We start from the raw sequence: 26,474 nt of genomic DNA on the forward strand, positions 1-26,474 counted from the left end.
ATTCTCACGTTCTTGGATGGAGTTTTATCAGAAAGGAGTTGAGTTGAACCAAGGTAATTGGCAGCAAAAATTATTCCATCAATTAAGTCTTCAGGATCACAAGGTCCAGGAACTGTAACACAGGAAAGCAATCATTGAAGACATTCATGGTGAAACACAGCAAAACAGCAGAACTCTGACATCTTGAACCTGCACATGATGGCTGCAAATCCTTCCCTGAAACACTTCCGTACTAAGTACATCAGTACTTCCAAAGGCACAAAACATCAGACAAATGATCTCAAAATTTCTGGTGGGCTGACCCTGCCCACCAAAGCCCTTCTATCACTCCCCTCCTCAGAAGGGCAGGGCAGAGAAAATATAATAAAAGTCTCACAGGCTAAGACAAGGACAGGGAGCGATCACTCATCAGTTTCTGTCATGGGCAAAAAAGACTCCACTTGTGGAAATTTGTTTAATCTATTACTAATCCAGTCAGAGTAGAATAATGAAAAATAAAAACAGATGCTCCAACACCTTCCCCCATCCCTCCCTTCTTCCTGGACTCACTTTTAGTCTCAATTTTCTCTATCTCCTGCACCCAGAAGCACAGGGGAATGGGGAATGGGGGCTGTGGCCAGTTTATCACATGCTGTCTCTAATGTTCCTTCTCCTCATGGGGAAGGGGTCTCACATTCTTCCTCTTTTCCAGAATGGGACACTTCTCATGGGAGACAATCCTTCAGAACAGACTGCTCTGCTGTGGGTTCCCTATGGGGCCACAAGTCCTGCCAGAAAACTTGTTCCAGGTAGGCTCCTTTCTCCACATATCCTGCAAAGAGCCTGCTCCAGCCTGGGACTTCCACGGGATCATAGCCTGCTTTTTTTGGGCATCCACATAATCTGGCATGGGGTCCTCCAGGGGCTGCTTGTAGGTATGTGTTTCACTGCAGAGCTCTATTGCCTGCAGGGGCATAGCTTCCTCACCATGGTCTTCACCATGGGCTGCATGGGAATCTCTGCTCTGGCACCTGGAGCAACTCCAGTCCGTGCCACTCCACTGACCTTGTCTTCAAAGATGTTTCTTTTACACACTCCCTGCCCTTTCTTCTCTGGCTGCAGTTGCTGTGGTGCAGAGTTACTTCCCCCTTCTTAAATATAATATCCCAGAGGCACTGTCACTGATGGGCTCAGCATTGGCCAGTGGTGGGTCTGTCTTGGAGCCGGCTGGCACTGACTGTTGGACAGGCAGGAAGCTTCCAGCTGCTTCTCATAGAAGACACTCTCGTAGCCACCCCACTACCAAAACCCTGCTACACAAACCCAGTACAACATCTCTCCAGCAAAAGCTACAATTGTTAATCCAGCCTGTTTCTCACAATAGATCATTCTTTCGTGGGTAGGGATCAGCTTGGAGCAAAATAAGCTATGGCTTTTTCACTGTGATAAAGGGACAGACACAGTTACTCACCTTGCTCCTCACCCACCAAACCCAGCCTTGCTATTCTAAAACCTACAGTCACAACCAGAAAGAGGAAAGGTGCAGTTTGATAGCAGCCATCAGCATCTTTCACACTTGTGCATTAACCACACTTGGTGCAACAGGCAGAACAACCTCCCTGGGAATGCTCTACACATACCACACGTCTCCCCCTTAACAAGAAGATAGATTACCAATTAAGTAAAACATTTTTATGTCACAGACCTTTAAAAATAGTAGTCCTAACAAGGATATTGTGGTAAAGTACTGAGTTAAATAAAAATGTTGTTAAATACACAGAGCACGGGCTCTCTTGATGGCAAAGTAACTCTCTTAGTCCACAGATTCTTAAGAGATCTGACACCCATCAGCTTCTGTGGAAAGTGACAGAGTGCAAAGTGTTCATTAGCTAGCAATGCAAATCCTTACAAAGCAGCATTTATGATTTGTAAGATTTTTGGTGTTTGGCAACTGTATCTAAAAATTTTATACATGAAAATGTTCCCTTTTGACACCATGTTAAAATTGTCATGATCCAAAAGGGAGGCTGGTTAGCTAAGAAACTTCTTGTTCTTAGAAGTAAGGAAAACCAATTGTTGTTCAAGACAAGTGAGAATACAAATCATATTAAAGAATGCTCATGGTAAACATGTTCACATTTTACCACAAAACACCCCTGTGCTTATGTTTATCTTTCTTTTTTCCTCTAAAAAAAAAATCAAGGGGTATCTTGAGCTATAAGGTGATGGGGCTTTAAGTTTCAAATTACTCAGAATGCCAATTTTGTTCTAATGATAACATATGAGACTAAGAACCCCTCAGAAATAGCATGGGTAGCTTTAGCCCCCAGGAAAAGCAAGTCATTTTTATGATTGAAATAACAAAGATAGAGCTGGAGATAAATATTGCACTGGAACTATACACACGGACAGAAACAGATGTATAAATTTTGTGAGCAGGCTTCTTTATCATTTCTTTACATGCAAAAATTTATGACTAGAAATTTTAAGATGCTCATCTCCAATGTGCAGTTTGCTCAAGAAGTATGTATCTGGAAAATTCTCAAATTGAACAAGTCACTTGCAAGCACATGACCTAAAGAAACTGAGTTACCTCCTTAGGGAAATTCATGCATCTGGAAGTACTACATATTTACACACTTTTCCAGTCCAGAAATCATACAGCATTTTAAGTGTTGCTATTTATTACTCTACACATCAAGGCCTTTTCACCCCTTCCACCACCTTACTATAAAGGGTGCAAAACATTTTTTAGTACAATTTCTGATCAAAAAGAAAAAAAAATAGATGGGCAAAGGTGAAGGTAAGACTCCAAGAAAGAGGCATATTAAACCCAAAAAAATGTACATGGTCCAACTGCATCAGAGGTGAACACACAGACAACACTGCTTTTTGGAAGACCTCCTCCATTTATTATCTCTGACAACAAAACTATTACCCCCAATGAAAGCACAGCATCGGTGCTGGCAAATTTTTCCTGAACTGCTGGTGCATGAAAATGGAACATTTGCAATTCTAAGGAATTTTGTGCTGGATCAAGAACCAAGAAAATTTTAGTTTACAATTTATTTTTTTTCCTAAGCAGGAGAGGATTCATTTTAAAAGCCCTTGATAGACAGGACTACCAATAGGAGATTAATTTAAATTCTAAGAGAGATCCTTCACTGTTGCAAAATTCCAATGCTTAGCTATGGACTAACTGACATTCTGGCCAGAGACTCCAAAACATGCAGCTTATACTCTTAAGACTAAAACAATGATCAATTTGCAGTCTAAACAAAATGTTCACATAATCAATTAAACATAGCACACTGTAAAGCAATCCAAGGAGTTACAAGGCAGTCCAAATAAAGTATTACATCAACTGTATTTCTAACATTTCATCAAGCACATGGAACAACCACTGTCTGGGAAAAAGTATAAAAAACAAATGAAACCTCTATTTTCTGCTTCTGTCATAACCGCACACAACTTGCATTCTTCCTGCAGTATACACAGGATGCATACTCATACAAAAAGCAACGGCACTTCATGTGGCAGGCAACTTGCTTTTTCACACTGTTCTGAAAAACTTCAGCACTACTGCAACCTTAACTCTAAGATGGGAAGCAGTATTTAATTAGAGGCAAGTAGCTGTTAATCAAAGCAGATTTTCACTGGCAGGCCCGCCAATAAATCCAGCCGAGATTGGATTGACCCTGCCAATTGAAATCAGTGCTGGACAGAGCACTACAGTCTTCTTGATTAGCTTATTTTCCTTATCCACACACATTCTTTTATGTTGTGTAAATAACATTAAAAAAAGTAGTGTTTTAAGTGATGCTGAGGAAAGAAACCAGCAGAACTGACAATATGAATGAAACACTAAAAAACTAAAATCTCCATGTTTCCAAATTTCTGAAAGAGCACAGTAAGATTTAGCTCAGGTTTAAAATTAGACACAATTTAGTCTAAATCATTACACCCAACCCTAGCACCTTTTCTATTCAGCAAATAAAAATAAAATTTTATACATTTTAAATACAGGGGTTTTTTTGATATGAAAAAAAATTTAGAAATTTCAAACAGAACATAGCATGCACAAATATGCATTAAAAAGTTCTCCGTGCCAAAAAAACCCCAAACTTAAATCAGCCATAGTTATTAGTAAAGGTAGAATACCACTTATTACTATTTATATTTATTATTTTCAAAATACATGTTAATAGTAATATATAATATATATAAATATATAAAATATATTTAGTATTTTTCAAAATCTAAGCACCCAGTAAATTCAATGTATTCCATTTGTGTCTATCTAGAGAATATGCTAAGACCAGACTTCACTTAGTTGTTCATGTTCACTAGTGCATTAATTCTCTATCAATAGGTGCTCTACTTTTAATAATCAAGAAATATGCAGAAAAGTACATAATACCTCAAAGATACTGGATCTTCCAACTACAAATAAATACATGCAGGAATATGAAAATTTTAGTATACTGTTATAATTCATGACTGAAACTATCATTAACAAAATGCAGTTATTCATTAGGAATGGTTTTAGATGTATCACTCACATTAACAGAGCCTACATAAAGCTTTCTAGATTTTAACAGGTTAGGGAGCAACCTGTACTCCGTGGGATAACTCTATTCACCCTGACCTCACCACCAACTATGCTTACACTGTATCAAGCACGAAAACACATTTGGTGGCTCCAATTACACCAATAGTGAAGAAATAAACAGAATCTTGACTTGTGCGTGTAAATACACACACTAAAGTAATACCATACATGCTACTGGTATTTTCTGTGAAAGGTTATGAGGCTAACCCTTCAGACAAGTGAAAACTACAACTTTCAGTGAGTATGATTCATCACTTTGTTCTAATCAATAACATAAACCACACAGAAAAATTTATCAAACAAAATTCTGTGTGGCACTATATAATTGGTAATGGATACACTGAAATCCCCTGCTGCTACCATAGGCAGGTAAGACTTCTGGATAGTTAATGAATCCATAACGGATTGTACTAGCAGTAACTCCTCCAATGACCAACAGAATAATCGAACAGAACTCCTCCAATGATTAAATAGAATTTAATAATTCTATTAAAAGAAAATCTATACACATGATCAGGATAATGCATAAAATTGTCAATAATTTTCAGCGTATCTCCAAATTATATACATGGAAATATATGCCAAATTATTTTCCTTTATGACAGGCAACTTACCAGGGTCTGTGTGTTAGTGGAAAAAACAGGTAAAACTAGAAAGGTAATAGTTATGTAACAGGTTGACTGACTAACCCCAAGGAGAATTTTACTTTGTAAGAAATGGAAAATTGGTGTAACAAGTAATATTTTGCAATCAATGATGCATGTCTTGCTATAAAATAAAATGTGTGAATTAAAAACAAAAGGGATGTGACAGACAGCTGAGTCTGTGTGTCTGTAAGTTCTTTTCACTCCCTATGAAAACTGCTAAGTTGTGTGGTGCCAAGAAACCTGTCCATCAGATACTGTACAAGCATCAATAAATATGTCAATAATCAATGATCTGCTACAATCAGTGATCCGCTACTGCCAACGCATTTAAGCTGCTGTGAGGACACCGATGTGCCTTTTCACATCTGTAGGTCTTTCACCTCTTCAGACAAATGTTCCTACCGAACCACCTATCCATATAGACTCCAACAACTTTGTAATAGTTGCTGACGTAGTGCTAACAGGGAGATTCAAACACTGGGCTCTGACAGGCACAGAGGTCAAATCCCTGACACAGCAGGGGCAGCAGAGGCGGCTCACACATGTAAGTACTTTACAAAGTACTTATTTCTTTTTAAGCAGTCAACAAAGTCTATGATAACGACTTAGCAACTAGAATAGTAAAGTAACAGGTAAAGTTACCAATAGATGGAAACCTACACCTTTTAATTTCACTTATCCATGAATAATGAAATATCAAGATCATTAATATTTTATTACTTTCAATAATCTCACTGCCATCCAGTATTATAAATTTATATTTAATAAAAAGCTTTCTCTAAGACCTAAAAATAAAAAAAAAGATGAGACTGTTTTATCACTTTTATTCTTCCATTAGAAGTAGTAAAGCAGGAATTATTCCCCATCTGAGGGAAACTAATAGCCCAACACATCCTACAGTGAAACCTGGTTTATAACCACTGTCACTATGTGTAAGCACATCCTAACAATTGAAATCAGCAGTGTTTTGTTTTTCTTCCTTTGGGTAAATTTCTTAGATCTAAAAATTGCTAAAATATAGAATATATAGACAAAGTCTGTAGTGAAAATGCTTAAGGCTTTAATAAGCTAACAGTAAAGCAGATGAAAACTTAAAGGCATGATTTGAAACTTCAGAACATGAAAAATTATGTGTTTCTTTTGAAATTTTAAATTATTTTCTAAATGTAAATACAGACTGATACAACTATGTACATGTTGCAAGCTTTCTTATCTCTTGATAATTGCAAAAGTAAAAAGGAAAGAATGGACTATTTAATTAGTGTTTCAATTTTAATCCACTTAGAGTAGATCAGGTTTTCAATATTGGAAGATAACTCATGCATTACTATCAGTAACAATATGGTATTTTGTTATGGTAGTTTCTAGATTGTTTTCAAGTTTATAAAAAAATAAGAAGCAAATAAATGAAATATTTGCAGATTCTTCTGTTTACAGAACCTGCCATTCTATACTAATCCAAATACTTCTTATGTCAAATGATTTTCTTTTCACACTACGAGCAGTTCTATTCACACTTATCTTGTTTTGGTGGAACTACTGCCGTCTAAAGCACTACCAGGTGAGGGGGAAAAAAACTCAATGTATGTAGCTGTATTCTGAGGAGTCTGGAGTCAGGAATTGAATTCTCACTTTGAATCACTTGCAGGCTGGTTTCTACAATGACAAAATATTAAGGGGTGTAATTTATTACATAATTAATTTAAATTGAAGCACTTTTTCATTTGGCTGAGAAATACACTTTCTTTGTGGGGGCAAAAAGGGAAAGGGCTTCTTTGTGTTGTCTCTGCTACAGAGGGGATGTTGGCTGTTTGGTAAATCAGTACCTTGCAGCCTGTTGAATAAATTTAGTGACAGCTGAACAGAGTCAGAAATGCCAGGACAAAGAGTCTTCAGTATGTTAGAAAGTCAGTCAGATAGCCATCCAAGCAAAAGGTGAAGAAGCATAAGGAAAAAAAAGAAGAAAAGGGATTGCACAGGTACAAGGGAGAAAGGAAAATTAAAAGGCATAAGCAGCATGAACAAAACTGGCTTTTAAAAAGTTTTAACTTTACCTCTTTATTAGTGGAAGCCTCTGCTGTACTGCAGACCTCCTGCTGATGTTGCCTACTTGACGATTCAGCACCTCGAGGTGAAGAGGAATCTGGAGATGGAGACTAGACATGACAAGAAAATCAAATAATATTGTGAGTGCCCGATGTGCAAATTATTCTTTCACATTCTACATCCTACGCTCTGACATTCTAAGAAAGAAAAGGTAAAGCCACTTAGGAGTAAGCTCTGATGGGAGACAAGTGGACTGACCCTAAGCAGCACACAAGGATTCAGCTAAAGTCTATTTAGCTGTCAAATTGGGAAAAGTGAAGAAAAGACTGAAATTTCCCCATAAGCACACATGCCCTCAGGTATAATTAACCTGAGGTGCTAAACTAACCTAATCTGAGCAGAGAAAGGCTGCAGTGCTTGTCCATAAATGTTATTCCATCATCTTAGAAAACAACTTTTATAAACTGTGCAGAGTAATATTGGTGTATTCAAGAATTTATTAATATATTCAATGACAATTCAATACCAGTGTCATCAAGGACTGGGATTCCTCATTCTAGATACAGTAAAAACTTGTATTTCATATTCATAATATTCATAATATTCAAAGTTCATGTTATGAGCTTGCTACCTGCTCTTTAGATCAGATTTCCTCATTCTTCTCCTTTTCCCATAAACAATTCAGTGGAACAACCGTCTATGTGATTCATCAGCAAGTATCTTTATAAAGGGGAAGAATGCTCTACGAAAGGATGTTCTAATCATAGCCAATTCCTAATGAATGCTGGTGATGCAAAAAAGCTGTAGCAAGGTATCTGAAGTACAGAGCAGGGGCCCTGGTATGAGGGTGTGACACAAGAACACAGAATGTGGAATTAATGAAGGTGAATGAGAATTGAGAGAGACCACAAAGCTTTAACCCAGAAGGTATTTTTAGGGTCAGATTTTAAGGAGATACCCACAAAACATGTCTGCACAAGCCAAAATATGAATCCTCAAAAGGGAAGTTTAGAATTTAGCTACAGTTGGGTATTTAGTCTAACAGCCCTGGTATTCTACAGTCTTCTTTGACACAGGAAGAGAAGAGCCCTAGCTCTGACAGCTCAACAGTTCACCACTGATAACAAAACAGTCAAATGCTATTCTTATCTTTTCATAAACGATATGACATAGCTTTTCTCTGAGCTAATGAGTCATACCAGAAAAGGGATAAATTTCCAGCGGTCTGAGCTGGCAGCAGGCTCCACCCCCATGCTCTGCATCTACTGTAGCTGAAAAATTCAGTTCCATGAAATGGTCTACAAAAAACCCACATAACCAAAAGCAAACCAAGAACAACAACTAAAAAACCAAACATCTAAGTTTCTCTTAGCTTCCCTTAAATATGAAATGAAACAAGAAAAGAAAACTCCCTTTTCTACTTCTTTCTCTTTACACTCATTCCTCTGTCTATCTCAGATAATAACTAAGCATTAAAATTATAGTTAACTAATAAAGATTTCCAAAGAGCCAAGAAGCAATTCTTTACAGGTATCTCTTGGGTTAAAGAGCAGTCCCTGCATCCCCCTGTATTTTGAATCACAACTGCAAGACAAAAGAAGATACATCTGTGAAACTATCCCTAGAATGCTGGCATCTGGTTGCCCCATCAAACTGAAGAACTGCTTGCTGCAGAGAGCGTAAGAGCAGGGGCTGTGGGAGAGATACAGGCTCGCTTGACTTGCTGGATAAGTACCAGTCAATAGTGCCACAATGATGCAACTGCACAACGGCAACTCCTATTTATGTACGAAGAATTTTCGTAGTGCTCACATTCTTATAGTTATGCAGTATTGCTGTATTAGGAATAAATTTAGAAGGTACATAATACTATCAAACCCAATAATGACATCTAGACATTGTAGGATTGAGCTTTAAACAACAGACAAAAAATCAACTTAGGCATCAAATGTGTACCTGCACACACAAAAAAGTGCTCTTTACAATGGCTGAAAACCCTCATATTCACACACTTAAGGATAAAGATTGTTTCATTTAAACCAGACAATTAGCATTAAGAAATTCTGCATCATTTGAAATGTACTAACAGTTACTCCATTAGCACTATAAGTGCCTTTATTAAAGTATTTTCATCTATGAAGTATCAGAACTAAATTATTACATGGCTTTCTGTGCGCTCTGTTTCAATGTCTGCTCAAATATTTTTGGGGACAAAACCCCCAAACAACAAACTAACCCCCCCCCCCAAAGATCAAATGAAGAACCAAAACTACTGAACCCAAATATCAAACATCTTACCAAGTCTGTTGCCTAACATGACATGAAAACCGTCCTTGAAAACATATTTTTAGAGGTATCATATATAATGTACAAGGAAAGAATGCAGTCACAGCAGTAACAAGAAATATTCTGATGGATCATAGTGGATAGATAATTTGCATATCTGCTCTAAACAAAGTCTAAATAAAGGCTTAGTGACTGTTTCACTGTCATTTGTCATTAACAAAACAAGTTTTAGAAGCCTAACAAAGTTGTTGTCAGAACAAACACAGTACAGTCACATGAAGCATGCTGTTATTAAGTACAGAGGTCTATCAAAGGAATTAGAGGGGTTTTTTTTTTGGTGCAGCAATAAAAAGTGATAGCTACATCTTTTTCTCTTGAATATCTACTTACATTTTTCTTACGATACTCAATCTGGTACATCCAAAAATTCTCCATCTCAATTTTGGCGTTGTTTGACTCTAACTAACATGCAACCCATTCCACCTGAGAAACCTTCCTTGCTCTTGTGCAGAGGGATTTAGTAACAGAACTTGTAAAAGGAGAGGCTTGTGTTGCATCTAACCTATTCAGGTCAATCCAGCTGTTTCCTATACAGTTCACGAAGAGACATGTAACTGACACTGAAACACCTTCAAATACAATCACTTGCTCTTGCTTTATAAAAGCAGTGTTGTTTTATGTGCTTTTAGCACCAGATCATTTGAAGAGAATATAGCTTGTGGGTCACATAGTCACACACAAGGCTAGGACAGAGGAGATTAAATCATAGTATCATAGAGTCATAGAATCTTTTGTGTTGGAAGAGTCCTTAAAGATGATCTAAATTTTACTGTCCCTGCCATGGACAGGGACACTTTCCACTAGAATGGGCTGCCCAAAGCTCCATCCAGCCTGGCCTTGAACACTTCCAGGGATGCGGCACCTGGGAAAACTGTGCCAGTGCCTCACCACCCCCACAGTAAAGATTTTTTTCCTTGTATCTAATCTAGACCTACTCTCTGTCAATTTGAAGCTGTTCCCCCTTGTCCTGTCACTACAGACTCTTGTATAAAGTTTTTCACTGACTAGTATCCTCAAGTCCTTATCTGCAGAGCTGCTCTCAACAAGTTCTTCTGTCAGTTTATGTTTGGGATTGCCCTGGCCTATGTACAAGACCTTGCACTTGGCCTTGTTGAATTTCATGAGGTTCTCGCAGGTCAGGTCCTCCTCTCAAGCCTACCCAGGTCTCTCTGCAGCATGTTGACCACACTGCTCAGCTTGGTGATGCTGGCAAACTTGTCAAGGGTGCACTCAATCCCACTGCCAATGTTGCTGACAAAGATGTTAAACAGCATTGGTCATTTTTTGTTTTAAAAAAGGTAGTTTATTCAGAGCTTTTTTACAGTATCATATGAGTGGACTAATCAACAAATGCTTCAGTAATTCAAGATTCACTTAGACAATAGGGAATTATTTATTTGACACTAACGTCTACCTACAGATACTGTGGCAGAGAAATGGCAAAGTCTCCTCGTACATCAGCTCAGGAGACAATCGGATGAAGCAAGGCTTTTTTTTTTTTCTTTTTTTATTTTAGAGATGTCTTCTGAAAAGAACCCATACACATTAGGAAAAGATCAAAACATTATGGAATCTTCAGGTCCAACATACAAGTATAGTCAGATGCACTCTATCACAAGAACTGCCCATATCAGCATAACTATGGTAGTAAATCTCCCTGGTTTTAGGGCAACTATGTAATGGCAGTGTCCTCTGCCATGTACAGCTCAAATTCTGTTCACTAAAACATAGACTGAGACAGGTTTTAGGTTTGGCATAAAGATCCATAAAGAATGAAGCTGAAAGCTAATGATTATTGGTTGTCTTTGTTGAAAATTCGTTTTAAGTATAGTGCTAAAAATGGTGGGCTTGAAAAAAATAGTACCAACTTTGCACTTTACACACACTTGCACAGTGTGGCACAATCTATGCAATTTAATTTACAATTTTGACATATGGATGAAACTTAACTTTTTACTGTAGTTCTAGTATAACTGCCTCTGCACATACCCCAAACACTTACCCATCAGTTTGCTGGGTGGTCCAGGACCTGTCCCCTGTCAGGTTGTGCATACATGATAGGACAAGGTGACCTGAGACAAAGTTACTGACTGAACTGCTCATTCAGAACAACACATTTGATTAACTGCTATAGGACTTCTCCATACAGGAATTTCAGGCAGCCTAAAGAGATTCCTCCAAAAGGCTCCTCCTGCGCCCAAGACAACTGATACGCATCATTCATCATTTTAACTACCACCATGGGTAGTCAGCACCCAAAGTGAGGGGCTCTGTCAACAGGCAGCTGTTGGGTCAGGACTTTGACTGATCCAAGAGCTGACTTGTGCAGTTGCTGCGGCAGAAACGACCAATTAGCGTATGGGTGGGACACTTGCTGTTAGACAACACAAATTATTCCTGCCTGTGCAGGGAAGGTCATGTGGAACAGTCTTATGTACACATTTAACATAGGAAGTGTTTTGTACGTAGCTAAACAACAGCAATGGACCACACATGCTGGAGTGATCACACAGGATCCCAGATCAACTGTATCTAAGAAGAAATGCACTTTGGGAAGTCTTGGCTTGGGGAATTTCCCCTGATCCAGGTAATGACATCCTGCAAAGACCGAGCCTCCTGTCACCTGCCACCATCTGGACAACGACAAACAATCCATTTGAGAGATCTGACTCAGTGCTGGCTGCTTCTCTGAGTATGGACTTCCTTATCCATACTTTCACTTCAACTTCCAGTAAAAATGCAGTTTTAAGTGTTAGTCTGAAAAAATCACTGTGGATTCCTCCTGTGTGTTCAAAAGATTTTAACTACAGCAAGTGCTGTTTTAGTTTTCAACAGCACAGAAAAATCACTTGAAGTTAGTTTCATCTTTCAATAATTTAAAAATGTAATCAAACAAAAAAATATTCAATGGGTAATTTATACAGTGCTCACCCTAATTTAAAAGCCAGTAACTCATCTGGGAGTATTTGCCTTCAAGTAGACTAATTGCTAAATTTAAGCTTTCTTCTGTGTGATTGATGAATAAAACGCTTTTTGTTTTGGTTGGTTCTTCAGTGATTTTTGGTTTGGGGCATTTGGGGCTTTTTCTTCCTGTGTAAACTTAAGTCTGCAGTCTCTCATAAATGATGGAAAGCTGACCTGTAGTCCGTGTGCACAACCAACAGTTTTAAAAGATCTGCTCAGAAAAAAACTCATCAATATACTATCAATAAAAACTCATCTTTATTTTAATTGTCTCCTTTCTCTCTTTTTCCCCCTTAGTTCATTTATTACTAAAGCCTGCTTTATTATTTAAGAGACTTCTCTACTGCCTTTTAATAATACATTACTCCTGCTGTGGAAAAAGTGAAGCAAATTCATCTCCATGAAAACACTGAGGTATCAGAATTGAAAAAATCCAGCAACTGAGAATGCAAGGGTTGAAATAAAATATACATGACCAAAAAGAACAGAGAAGCGAAACAATGCAGCTCCGTTCTGTTCCACCTGGAAGACTTGTCTTCAGCTCTGAATTTCTGCTTCACAAATATAAACCACCCATATACGTGGGTTTACTTTGTATTAGGGTTTATTCTAACATCACACCACCTCAAATGTCTGCAGAGGAACAGAGACTATAAACACCAGTGACAGGGCTTTGCAAAACCAAAAATCTTGGCAGGCAGGAATAAACCATGTCCTGCAGGTCAACAAAACCCGGCTATCAGATCTGTAACCCCATGGATAACTCAACAGACTCAGAAAAAAATCATAGTAATGAGTTCTTAAATGGAGAATTTCTACCTCCAAACCACTGCTTTTTCCTGATTATGGCAGAATGCTTCTAAGCTGTTCAATTCACAGCCCAAAAAATTCTGCTTGACTTTTTGAGCCTTTCAGTGCTTTTCTCAGTAGGTTTTTGTACTTCCACAACTAAGCAAGCCACTCTTCTCAAAGCTCTGTAACAAAGATAGTTTTTATCCATACAGTTTAAACACCAGGATACTTAATTGCTTTTTGAATTATCTACTACACAAAACTATTATCCTCTCCACTTGAACATGTGGATGAACATTCATCCTCAAATTCAGACCTATGTGCTGCATGTCTTCTATTCAGACCTTTAAACACCGCAATTTCTGTGCTTGGCTAGGCACATTCACAGCAGGGGAATCCGACAGGTAAGAATGGTGAGCAAGAGCTACCTAAATGGGGTATGGGCTTACCCTTCCAGTGAGGTAACTGCGTGCATCTAGTCTACAGGGTCTCCCACTCCACTGCTCTTGGGCACAGGTGTACCACAAGGTCAATGCTTAAACTTTTCCATAGCTCCAGCTACACATTTTATTCAGTATGAGGGAAAGGCTGAGAGAATTGGGATTTTTCAGCCTGGAAAAGAGAAAAGGCCTCGGGTGACCTTACTGCAGCCTTCCAGTACCTGAAGGGTGCCTAAATGAAAGCTGGAGAGAGACTATATACAAGAGCATGCAGTGACAGGACAAGGGGGAATGGCTTCAAACTCAAAGAGGGCAGGTAGAGATTAGATATTAGGAAGAAATTCTTTACTGTGATGGTGGTGAGGCACTGGAACAGGTTGCCCACATAAGATGTGGCTGCCTCATCCCTGGAAGTGTTCAAGGCCAGGCTGGATGGGGTTCTGAGCAACCTGGTCGAGGGGCAAGTGTCCGGGCCCAAGGCAGGGTAGTTGGAACTAGATGATATTTAAGGTCCCTTCCAACCCAAGCCATTCTATGATTCCATGATTTTATGGGTGAACAAAATCTCTCCATTTCACACTCAGAAAACACAATCTAACTGCAGCTCCACAGCCTTCTCCATCAGGGGTCAGTTTCCTGATGCCACACTTCTTGCAGCTGTGCAGCTCTAACTGGTATTATATTTAAAAAAGAGATCCTCACAAGGCCATAGCCAAGTGATGGTCTGCTTTGGTTTAAAACATTTTCTGATAAACAGACTTTGGAAATATATGTCAATTGTACCGATCTCAAATGTGTGGCAAATTTTAAAAAAGACTCTTACTGCCTTTATTCGAAAGACACTGAGGATTTTTCAGCTTTTATCAAATACACAAGTACACCACCTTCCCCACAAACTCACTGTCAAGACCACCTCTGATTCAAGTGGAAGCATGCATCACTACACAAGGCTGCACAAAGCACAAGGCAGCTAGCAGTCTCCATTGTTAAATATTAAACAGATACCTCTTTAAACTATTTATTTATTCACAGATATCTGTTTCCTGCCTTCTACATCACAGGGCTACTAGAGTTTATTACAGCAGAATTGTCCATGGGCAGTGAGCAATTTACTTTTCTCATACACCTTACCAAACACTTCTTTTGAGGGGAAATATCCAGGAATGACTCATAATCCTGGCAGATTAACCTGTGAATAAAACTGGAATCAGGACATCTTAAGTACATACAGATACAGTGATCTGTATCTTTCTCACCATCACAGTCATTGCATGTCTTTCCTAACAGTCCCAAACCCAGCTGCAGGTTCGCTGAATACTTCTGAATTGTTAGCTTCTTAAAATAGTCACTAGACACTTCCAAATGGCATCCTACCAAGCATTCTGCTGTAAATGTATTAGCCAAATGCTCAGCACTGGGGAGTAACGGTCACCTTCTTATGAAAAAAGGCAAAGGAGGCTGTTGTATTTAATGAGTCTCAACCACAAATTATTCTTCTGGCTTCACTGGTCTGCACTGGGCAGCTTCCAGCTACATAAAAAGTGACTGTTGTTTGTATCTTAAGAAGTCTTATGAGTTTCAATACTACATGATTAAGAACACAATGTTACTGCAAATATTTTCAGGTAAGTTCTATTTCTAAAAGAAAATTTTTTTGCTAAAAAACAACTTGAGGATAATTTTCAAAACAGACCTGCAAAATGACTGAAGGCAAAAAAAAAGCACCCAATTTGCATTACTTATCTGCAGCAACTTGATACTTCTGGGTAAGAAAACGGTATCTGCCTGAAGGTAAAAAACCTCTTATTTCCAGGTCAGTGCTATAAATCAGACTGAAAAACATCTGTGGCATATACTGGTTAGACTTAAAAGCTCCCATCTGAGATCCTGCTTCTTTCTTGAGGGAGACAGAAGAACAATTTACAATTAGATGAATGGGCTTCAACCATATTTTTATTACATTGACCACTTACAGTCACTTAGTAAAGCTATTTTTGCCCAATTTACAGCTAAGAAATTCTAGGAATGCTTCATTAAAGAAAGCAGACAGTTTTTGACTTGCCATCTAAATTAAAGAATCCAGTAAAGCAAATACATACCTCTTCTTCGGCGAAAACCAAAATTCCTACTCAGTCCCAAGTCCCTTCTACAATAAGTCTTCTCCTCACTCTGCTGTAGATCTTCTAAATTATTTGTGCAATTTACTTCCTCCTTCCAAGAACACAGACTGTTTGTACATCTACAACCACCGTTTATCTCTTCACTGAGCTATACTAATTGTCATTATAAATCACTGTTTTGATTTCAGCCAGCCCTGAAAATTTCAGACAGGTTCTTATCTGACACGGTAAGAAAAATATTGAATGAGAAATTAAATTTTGGTGCAAAATGGGAAGCTCTATGTACTTCAATATCTAATGTATGCAGAGACCAATAAAAACACTTGTTTTGTTCATTATATGAGCATACCAGGCTGAGTGATATCAGCACATCTCAGAAAAGTTCAATTCTGCAAGATGCACCTGGATTTTGGAGAGCAGGTGAAGCACCTTCAGGAAGAACTTGGTGCTCTCAGGACCCTCAACCTCACCAAGACCATCACGGTACTCAGTGTTATAATCAATCAGGAAGCAACAGGAAGTTCCTTGATCCTCCAACCAATGACAGTATTAACAGACAATACAGTAAACAAAATGTGTAGCAAAAGAGTAATGTGATCTATTTAAAAATGGGGACAGAAATAATTTCAATTTTGCAAATTTTCGAAGTTAAGTTAAAAATAACTGTTTCCCCCATAAAATAATCTGGGAAGATTTCTTCAGCCTTCATGTGACTGCAAATCAACTCCATTACAGACATAATTTTAAAAATATTTGTAGAAGTAACTTCTGCAATATAGTTGTTTGTTTGGCCTTTTTTAAAGATTCAATTAGGTTTTCTATTAAGCATCAAGAAAAAAACTTAAACATACTCATCACTGTGTTTCCAACAGGTTTGCAGGAAAAATAAAATCTGGAAGCTAAATGTCTCAATCAGCTTGCATGTTTTTTCAGCATCTCAAACACCATGCTCCAAAAATCTCTTCCCATTTGTAGAATACTAGCTTTCCTAATTTTGAAGGCAGATAAACAAATCAGTAGCCTGTCACAGATCTACATGGCATGTGAACTTTTTTCACCATCTGAATTCCCTTTGCAGCAGCTGAGGTATCTTGAATAGTTCTGATGCATTCATAGAACCTTACAACAGCTCAGTTTAAAATACCAAATAACACACAAGAAGTTCTACTTTCGCTATTCTTCCAAAAAAAAACCCCAAATAAAGGTCACAGAAAACATTTCACAGCAATAAAGAGGAGGGAGCAAATGTTTGCAGGGACTTGCCCTTGAAATAAAAACATAGGAACATGTAATAGATTATTTTTGGTCAGTAAATTTACCCTACCAGCTCTTTTCATATCAGGCATAAATTTAACCCATTTAATAGTTGTTTATAACTTTATTTTATAAAATAAAGCAGAAAACTCATAAAACTTGAAAGTCAATATTATCTTACAGACAGCTGGAACCACAACCTGGTAGACAATCCTGATTCAAGTTAAACCTTATGCCAAAAGTACAGAGTTTCAGAAATGCTGACGCTGTAAATCTGAAAAACTGCCTTCAATACTCAGGTTGCTGTAAATACACTTCACAGTGATAATATAATACACTGAGGTTCATAACATATTTCTAGAGAAGGCAACTTGACATGCAACTTTCCTAGAATATGAATCTGATCTGTGATACCATCATAAAGAGTATTAACAGATTTCTGACAGAACTGTTGGGATTGTTATGTGACAGAAAATGAAACATAGAGTTAACAAAAACACACAAAGATAGTAAGAAAATGTTTGGTAAAATATTACGGCAGTAAAAAATATAACCGCATTTGTTTCAGAAAAGACAAGTAAAGAGCATCATGTGACAAATGCTTGTACAGCATACCTGGGGTCAGCAGAGTTTAATAAAGAAAAATTTGGCTACATGATAATGCATGTTTACTTCTCTTATGCTCTCTGAAGTACAAATTTAAAACAAAGCACTCGTTCAAGAATGAAACACAGAACAGGAATGAAATGCACCCTCCTTCACTGCCATACATGTCACAAAGGAATGAGACACAGATAACCTGGGAGGTGAAAACTTTGTGTACTCACATCTCCATCTAGTGGCCTCTGGTCGTCAGAATCCCTGGATGGACTGATGTCCTGCCGCATCACCCAGATAGGCTCCTTAGGTTCATCAGGGGTGTAGGGAGAACGGATGGTTCTTGTCTTCACTTCCTCAATAGCCTCTTTAATATCCTTGATGGCCAGAGAAATTGCATCTCTTTTTTCCTTGCTGTACCTCTGTACAGATTCTCCCGAGCTGGATGTAACTCGAGAACCAGATGTGAGCTGGCCATTACTTTCATGCCCACCACTGACAAGAGCCTGACCGTGCTCCAGACTCTGCTCTGACTCTGGCATGTCTTCAGCTGCCTTGTCTAAACTCTGGGAGCTCATGCTCTGCTTCACCTCTGCTACAATCTGATCAATATCCTCCTCTTGCTCGTAACTGTCCATTCTTGGGTAAGGGGCAAACTCTGCTTCCTTTTCAGGGCTGTCAGACTCTCCGTCAGACCGTTCATCATAATGGTGAAGGCGGGCACCAAGTGCCTCCTTGCGGTAATTGTCGGCTTCTTCCCTCTCCCGCTCATACTGCTGGATGCCCTCCCTGCCATCGAGATCTGGTGTGTCTCCTATTTCCTCATACACATGCTCCTGCAGTCCATAGTCAGCGTAAGCCTCAGCATACTGCTCATCCTCTCCTCGGTGGAAGAGGCGATGTGTGTAGACATAGCCTGAGTAGGCTGCATTCATGGCTTCCTCGTGCTCGATGGAATGGAAATGTAAGAGGTTGGGCAATGTTCGGTTGTGAATGGCCTCACCATGCTCCGCCTCGGCATGCTCTGTGTACTCCTCAGACTCAGGCCTGTACTGCACTGCATATGCACTCTCATCCTCGTTTTCCTGCACTCTCTCGATGTCGTAACTGTCCTCCACTGTGGCTATCACATCCCCTTCTGCAGTATCTGTGTGATTGTGGAAACCACTCTCAGTGCTGGCTGACCGAGCTAACATGCCTTCCTCCTCCTGCCCAGACAGACCCACGTGGCTGCTGCTGGTATGCCTTGGGTAGCGAGCCGCATACCTCTGTTCCTCTTCCACCTCGGAGTGCTCCAGGTCAGCCTCCACTGACTCATTCACTGCTCCGTTCGCTGGCTCTTCACTGATCTCCCCCTCAGGTGGTCCAACCAAATGGTTCATGGCAAGTTTTGGAGAGTAGGTCACTTATTCTGTTGACATTTTGTCTATCATAGCAGCAAAGAAATAAAAAAAAAAAAACAAACTCTGACATCACTCCCAATAAAAAAAAAGTGGAGTCAATAAACAGAAGCAACAAAATGCACCCTTCCTTCCCAGCAGACAAACACTTGACTTAGCTCTGCAGTCAGGTTATAGACAGCACAACAGTATGATCTCCCATGCAAATAATCTCCAACAGCAGCAACCAGCAACAACACCCTTGGGGACTGCACTTCTCACTTCCATGGACAAATTCTTTGTGGAAGAATCCTTTCCAAACAAGCCCTTGGAGATGCTTGTATGGACTGCAGTGGCATTGCAACGATGCTGGCCTATTAGAAAAGCTAATTTTTGCCAGGAGCTGAACCATGGCAGATATAACAGAAATATTTCACCTTTGCTCCAGCACTCTGTAGTGAGCTGTAGCTCACTAACTCGGAGCAAAGGGAGTAATGTAAAACAGCAGAAGTGTGTCACAGAAGTCTGCAGTTGCTCAGATACATGACAGCCATGCATTCAACACTTCTTCAGGTGAGCTAGTCACCCTACGCACTTTCAAAGAATCAGGAGAAATAAAAAGTGCACTCTCAGGATGCAGTACATCTGAACCACCTGTTTCTTCTCCCTAGAAAAGCACGTTAGCTAGGTACAGTTATCCTTCTGGTAGCTATCTATCATCAGTAAAGACAGCTTCTTTCCTACAATATGGAGAAGACATCACTAATACTCATAACGCTCACCACATTGAGACCAGTAGCACATCTCAGCCTTGCTGACTTCGAGTAAAGAAGATCTCAAGAGATTACATAATCACTAGAGAGGTCTGCCAATAGTAAAAAAAATTACAGGGAACAGAAACAGGCCCATCTAGCTCATAAGGTTTCATTTTTATAGAACAGCTTCAGCTATTTGGAACTTTGCCCTATGTTTTTAAGATGCAGTGTCATGAAGAGGACATGTAATGTCCTTTTAGGTACTTAAATCAAGCCACATACCCATAAATAAAATACAGCTCTAGCATGTGACATACTGGTAAGTACTAAAAAAAAAGTACCTATTGGAAAACTGCCAACTTGAAGGAGCTATAAAAGCATGTGTCAATTACCAACTAAAAAAATTAATGTGAATGTGAAATAGAACTTGGATCAAATCTTGTAAACTGAGGCAGGGAGGCTCAGGTGGCACTTTGCTGACTAAATGAGCTCGGTGCAGAAGAGCACTGGGAATAACTTCCTGTGATGAGAAAGCAACAGCAATTTCAGTTGCTCTCTATTAGAAAAGTTGACAGGCTGGCAAGCCAAGCTGTGAGTCACTTGTACTATATTGCCACAGGAAATCCAGAAGGTGCACTGTCCAGCTCAGTGAACACTCCTTGATTTTGTTACACCTAATGTTCTAGCCTTTTAAACACAGGAGTCCTTAAAAAAAATTACAATTGTAAAGTAATAGCTAATAAATCGTATTAGCTGGACCTATAAGGATGTTGTACACAAACTAATCCCTTTCCAAAATAACCACGAAACAACTCAGTTTATTTTTTCCAGCTAAGGAAGCTGTGTTAGTAAGGCTTCAGCAACAAGATAAGGACATTTTCAGCTAAGACTTCCAAGCCATTAGGAAAGAATGGGCAGAGTACAGGTGTACATGCTGATGTGCACCAGAACTAATACACCAAACACTCTCCCCTCAGCACGGCATATGATATGTTAAGTAAGCAAGAACAAGATTGGAGAGCTTTCCACTTTTAGCCCACAAAAAGGGTGAACATGCCAAGGTGCAACAGCTCCTTGAAAAGTCCTTCCCAAGGAGGATTACAGCAGACGCATACATTCTCTGCAGGTAACTTGGTTTGCAGCCCGCAGTGTGAGCTGCAGATTGAGCTCCGGGTGGCAGCAGCCCCGGGCAAGAGGCCGGGAAGTGCCAACTCTTTGCATAATAGAGGACGTGAAGATGCTGGTGCCGGCCAGGTGGATGGACAGGATGGACTGAGACATGGCTGGAGCCACAGATTCAGGAAGGAAAGTGAGACTTTGGAGCACTTGGACTGTGAGGGGATGAAAGTCCAGGGGTTCCTTTGTTCAGGCTCCCTCCTTGGAGGCTCAGAGCTTGAGCTGCTTCTGTGTTACCACACCGTGAATAAATGACTTTACAAAAGAGACATCCAAGCCTCTGCTGCGGTAAACCTGGGGTCAAACTGGCCAGGAAACCTGGGCTGACCCCGAGAGAATGTGTAGGAGTCAGGTGGGAACCCATCAGGTCACTGGACTGGCCGCCGTGAGGGGGCTTCCGTCCCAGCAGTGACAGTCTCCAGCGGTGGGAGTCTGACTGCCAGAGTCTCATGAATGGTCAGGCTGGGAAGGTTCTTTAATATTGCCTACTTTCATTGAAGTAGATTATAAAATTTCCACTCTTTTTCACATAGACAGAATTAGGCTAAAATAGAGGGCTGGTTAAAAAAAATCTACCTTAAATTTGTTGTGTTTGTAGTAGCCCCTGACTCGTGGCTAAGTGTCATCGGTCACCCCCAGAAAAAGGGTAGTGCTTGTCAAAAGAAATTAGGTTACACATAAACACAGGATAATGATCAACTTTCTGAAATTTTATCACACGTAACCTAAGTTCCAATAATTGCTGAAAATATGTTATCCTGTCTTAGAAGTCTTAATATATGCTTGTAACATAATGAATTTTATGGATAGACAGCATCACTGACATGTCTTAGCAGTGAGAAACAAATTACAGAGATTACAAACCATACAAAATACGGCTAAAAAACACCTGAGAGACCCAACATTTTCCTTTGACAAAGCTAAAGTTTCCAACGTTCTGCTTGTAAAATATTTCTCATTCAAAGAATTCTCTTTGAACTTGAAGTTGACTTCAACTACTGATATTCCAAAACTTTCAAGGTTGTATCTTTTGAAGGGATGAGAAGGAAATGTTAACCTTTACTAGAAGTTTTTTACTGAAAAATGCTCTTCTGTTTGCCTTTCCTCCTATTAATTAAATTCAACTTTTAAATTTTGAAAACAATAAATTATTATTTATTTTGAAATCTAAAATTTTTAGTGTTTTGAAAGTAAGTTAACTTAGAAGTCTGAGCGGAATGAATGTTCTTAGGTCACCTCAGACCCAGTAACCTTCAACAGAAAGTAATCTTCTGAGTCAAGAACATTTATTTTACTGATTTAACCATCAGTCTTTAGGATAGTGAATTAAAGAACACCTATTAAGATTGGGGGTTAGAAGTTACTAAATCCCTTTTCATATCTGGTAGCTGGAAGACTACTGAATCCCACACTTTTTATTTTTAGCAGGATTTTCCTAAAGCAAATACAAGGTCTGCCTGATCTTTCTCACCAGATCTGCAAAAAGCACTTTATTTCCTGCAAACAAACAAAAAACAATAACCTACATAAAACGCCATAGACAGAAGAGAATATAAACAAGAGAGGTTATCCAAACTTGGAAATACAGACACAGCGCCCATCTGAATGATATTACAGTCTCATATTAATTACTCAGAACAGCAGCTGTGCTCTGATAATCAAATATGGGAAAGTGCTCTGTAAGCGCTCTTAGCTTTGCACACATGACTTGATGGATAAATCTGTCTCTGCAACAGAGAAATCAGAGGTTGATTACTACTGCAACTAACTCTTTGCTGAAGGTTAAACTACCTTCCTGTCTGTAAAGAAGAAAAAAACTAATATATACACATATTTCTTAAACAACATAAAGTTGAAAGTTGAAGAATTTTTCTCTACTACTTTAAAACACCATCAAAGGGCAACCTATCATTTCAGAGCAAGACCACAACACCCATGCCAAGTTCCTCTCAGCAAAAGACATGCAGTAAGAAAAGGTGAAAGCGTGAGTATTCAGATTCCAACTTGGTTTGTTATTTCTTACCCAATTCCAGATGAATAATTGTTTGATTTCTTGTATAAGCAGGCAGACATAAAGTGATTATCATTATTAATAATACTATTATTATTATTCTTCTTCCAAATATTACTCTAGGAGTTTATTTTATAAGAGTCTTAGGCATTGTATTTCCACAGTTTAATCTTGACTTGAATAAAAGCTCGCACTCTTGATACATCTGTATACTACAGTTACTGTCTCAGAACAAAGCTGTGTGCCACATGGAACCAAGACTACACACACACACACACACACACACACACGTTTTTCTGTCACATAGAGCATAGGAGGAAAACTGAGGAAGGGACCACAGGAGGTCTCCAGTCCAACCCTGCCCAACCCCTAGGTCTTTGAGCTAAGACCAGGTTTCTCAGAGCCTTATCCAGTTGGGGTTTGATAATCTCCACGACCGGTGAAGGCAACAGCTTGTCTGGGCCCCAACTTCAGTGCTGGACTGTCCTTGTGAAGAAAATATTTCTTCCTTATAGTCAGTTTCAATTTCCCCTGTTTGAGCACCTCCCAGCTGCCTCCAACCCTCCCTCTCACCACACACTACTGTGAGGACCCTGGCTGCATCTTCCCCATCCCCTGGTATGTTGACATGGAAGCCAACCCACTTCTCAGCTGAAGCAGCCCTGGTCCCGCAGCCTCTCCTGTGTCTCTGTGGCTTCCCATCATTTCCCACCAGTATCACCCCTGTATTGGGAACTCAAAAGGGAGGCAGCACCCAGGTGGGTTCTGGTAGGCTTTGAGCAGAGGGGATGGTTCCTGCCCTACCCTGGCTCTCAGGACCACGTCCATCTCACACTGCCCCAGGTGCTGCTGACCCTTATTCTGCTGCCCAAGCCTTGTCCCAGAACTGCTACTTATCCCCACCAGTCCCAGCCTGTATTGTCATGAGGGGTTATTTACACACATATATATTATTTTAAATTAAATATTAATTTTAATTAAATATTTCATTTATAAGAAGCATAACTGTTTCCTCTTATTTTGCAGTTGAGTATGTGAGCAAAATAGTTTTGCCTTCCTTAAAATACTTCAGCCACATTTACCTACGTTTTCTATGAAAAACAGACATTCTTCTAACATACTTCCACATAACTCCAAATCACCCCAGGAATACAGAGACCTCTGACTGAATTTTCAAAGGCAACCCACCTCAAGTGCAAGTCTTCTTGGCACACTCTCTGAGGAATTTCATAAAGCACCTCTGTTTTTCCTGACTTCAGCAATACACCAATGTTTCACTTGTACAGATCTCAACAAGACAGATGAGCACAACCTCTCAAGAAAACAACGTAGTCTTTTAGCAAATGTATGTCTTTGAGAACCACCTTAATTTTTCTTTTTCTTTTAAGTGCCCCTATGGTAAGAAATTTGAGAGAATTTAACAACATATGCCATGCCCACTTCGAGGGAGTTCTCCTCCTGTGTTAGATAACTCTCTTTTCTGAATTGCAACCTGCCTGGGAAACATCATTGCTTCTGCTGCCATGTGCTAAGTAAACTCATCCAAAACAGCTTTAAATAAAAAAGCTGTGAAACTTTTATTTCTTGCCAGTCAGCAAAAGCAGCACCTGGAAAGTGACATTAACATCCCACCACATATGCACACATATGCACACACATACACATATTGGTTCATAATAATGAGGCTGAACAACTGTGAACACTTACAGTAACTGTAAAGCAGAAAAGCTGCATGCACAGTATTGCTCTGCACACAAGAACCCCCAACTTTCGCTTATAGTAGACACATCTAGAACTACCAGCTTTAAGAGCACTCAAAACATGTTAAACTTTTCTCCCCTTCCAACTCACATCTTATTCAAAGCTAAAATACACTCCTGAGCAAGAAGCACCATTCAGTAATCTTCAGTGCAGACAGTCCAGATCTCATAAATACTTCAGGGCCCAGGAGATGGGGAGCACTCAGATTAGAAAAGGAACAGATCCTTCTCACCACCTAACACTGAAGTTCTGCCTGCACAAGAAATAGAAGCAATACATGGATGGAAGCCATCCATCTGCTGCCATAAGAAGGCTACCAGATATTATGGGCCAAACAGAAGACATTAACCAAAAGCACTAGAGAAAAATCCTGACAAGGAACCACAGGCAACCTCTGCAGTGAAGTGCAACAATTAGACACACAAGACTAAAAACACTTTAAAAAATAGATCACAAATCCCAGATCATAATTGGTTGAGGAAATAAAACTGACTATTGTCACCACCAAAATGATTAAGCTTCCTAAGAAAAAGTACTATTAACAGCTAAACTAAGGAAATACGGGGTTCTCTTTCACTCTGGCGTCATTTTCTGACAGGTCACTGCTGGGTTTATTCCTGGGTGTCAGGTATTGCATTTTTAAGTAGCAGACAGATAACCTAAAACTTTGAATGCTGGAATTGTTACTCTGGTATTCTAGTTATACAAATAACATCAATTTTCGAAGGAGAACAAAAAATTAAAATTGTACCTAAGTAATGTCAGAGTATCACAGCATTTAAAATCAATATTGCAATGTGAAACTAGCACCAATCTCTGTTAGAGTACCACTATGAGAAGTGAATCTATACTAAATCTAAGCTCATGGTTGTTTGTAATTTACCTTTTTTTCTCCTCTGTGTGTCCCAGAGAATACAGTGGAAAATGCTGACTCCCCAGTGATGAATTCTGAATTCAAATTATGTCATCCTTACACTAGTGACATTTTATAACAATGAAGACTATATTTTTCTCTCTATTTAAACAGAGGGATTAGATATAACCAACCAAAAGGAAAAAAGAAAAGATCATCCCAGGAAGTCCAATACCCTTTCCATCCCTTTAAGAGTCATTAATAGTGCAATACAGAATAAACGTAGACAGAATTAAATTATATGATCCAGTGAATTACAGGGCACGGCTACCTTCAGAGTGAATAAGAAGGCCTCAAGCCTCATTTACACAATAAGAACACATATGTCCAAAAACCCCTTGGATTTTCCTCCTCTGGCTACACATAAAGGCTTGATCCAACCTTTCTAGCTGTAACAGTCTTAATCAGAGGCATCTTGGCCAGCGTTGCACAGTCTTGAAACAACTATCTTGGATACAAGCGAGACAGACGAGTCATTGAGACACCCCTCAACTTTCCCTCCTCAAAATACCAATTTTGTTACAGGAAGCAAAGTTTTCAAGCGAGTTAAACTCTAGCTTTTTGAATTCTTTTATGCAATCAATCCACAGGTTTGGTGGATTTGTTAGGCATACAGAAATGTTTGTATGGTGTTGAGACCACTTCAAGAAAAGATGAAGGGTTTGCTAGAATGAGATAGGCT

At 39.3% G+C, this 26,474-nt stretch overlaps 1 protein-coding gene across 1 annotated transcript in view; it reads right to left on the reverse strand.

Annotated features, from left to right (window-relative positions):
- The window catches only part of APBA1 (amyloid beta precursor protein binding family A member 1), an 80,522-nt gene that overhangs the window by 23,987 nt on the left and 30,061 nt on the right, over window positions 1-26,474 (reverse strand). The window contains exons 2-6 of the mRNA XM_008635372.2: window positions 18,028-19,232; window positions 7,262-7,394; window positions 6,817-6,829; window positions 5,619-5,620; window positions 9-112 (exon numbers count right to left, since the gene is read on the reverse strand). Of these exons, the coding sequence (XP_008633594.1) occupies window positions 9-112; window positions 5,619-5,620; window positions 6,817-6,829; window positions 7,262-7,394; window positions 18,028-19,179 (1,404 nt within the window). The 5' untranslated portion in view covers window positions 19,180-19,232. The remainder of the gene's footprint in view (window positions 1-8; window positions 113-5,618; window positions 5,621-6,816; window positions 6,830-7,261; window positions 7,395-18,027; window positions 19,233-26,474) is intronic.

The sequence above is a fragment of the Corvus brachyrhynchos genome, unplaced genomic scaffold (assembly GCF_000691975.1).
Source record: "Corvus brachyrhynchos isolate BGI_N302 unplaced genomic scaffold, ASM69197v1 scaffold716, whole genome shotgun sequence".
Classification (NCBI taxonomy): Eukaryota; Metazoa; Chordata; class Aves; order Passeriformes; family Corvidae; genus Corvus; species Corvus brachyrhynchos.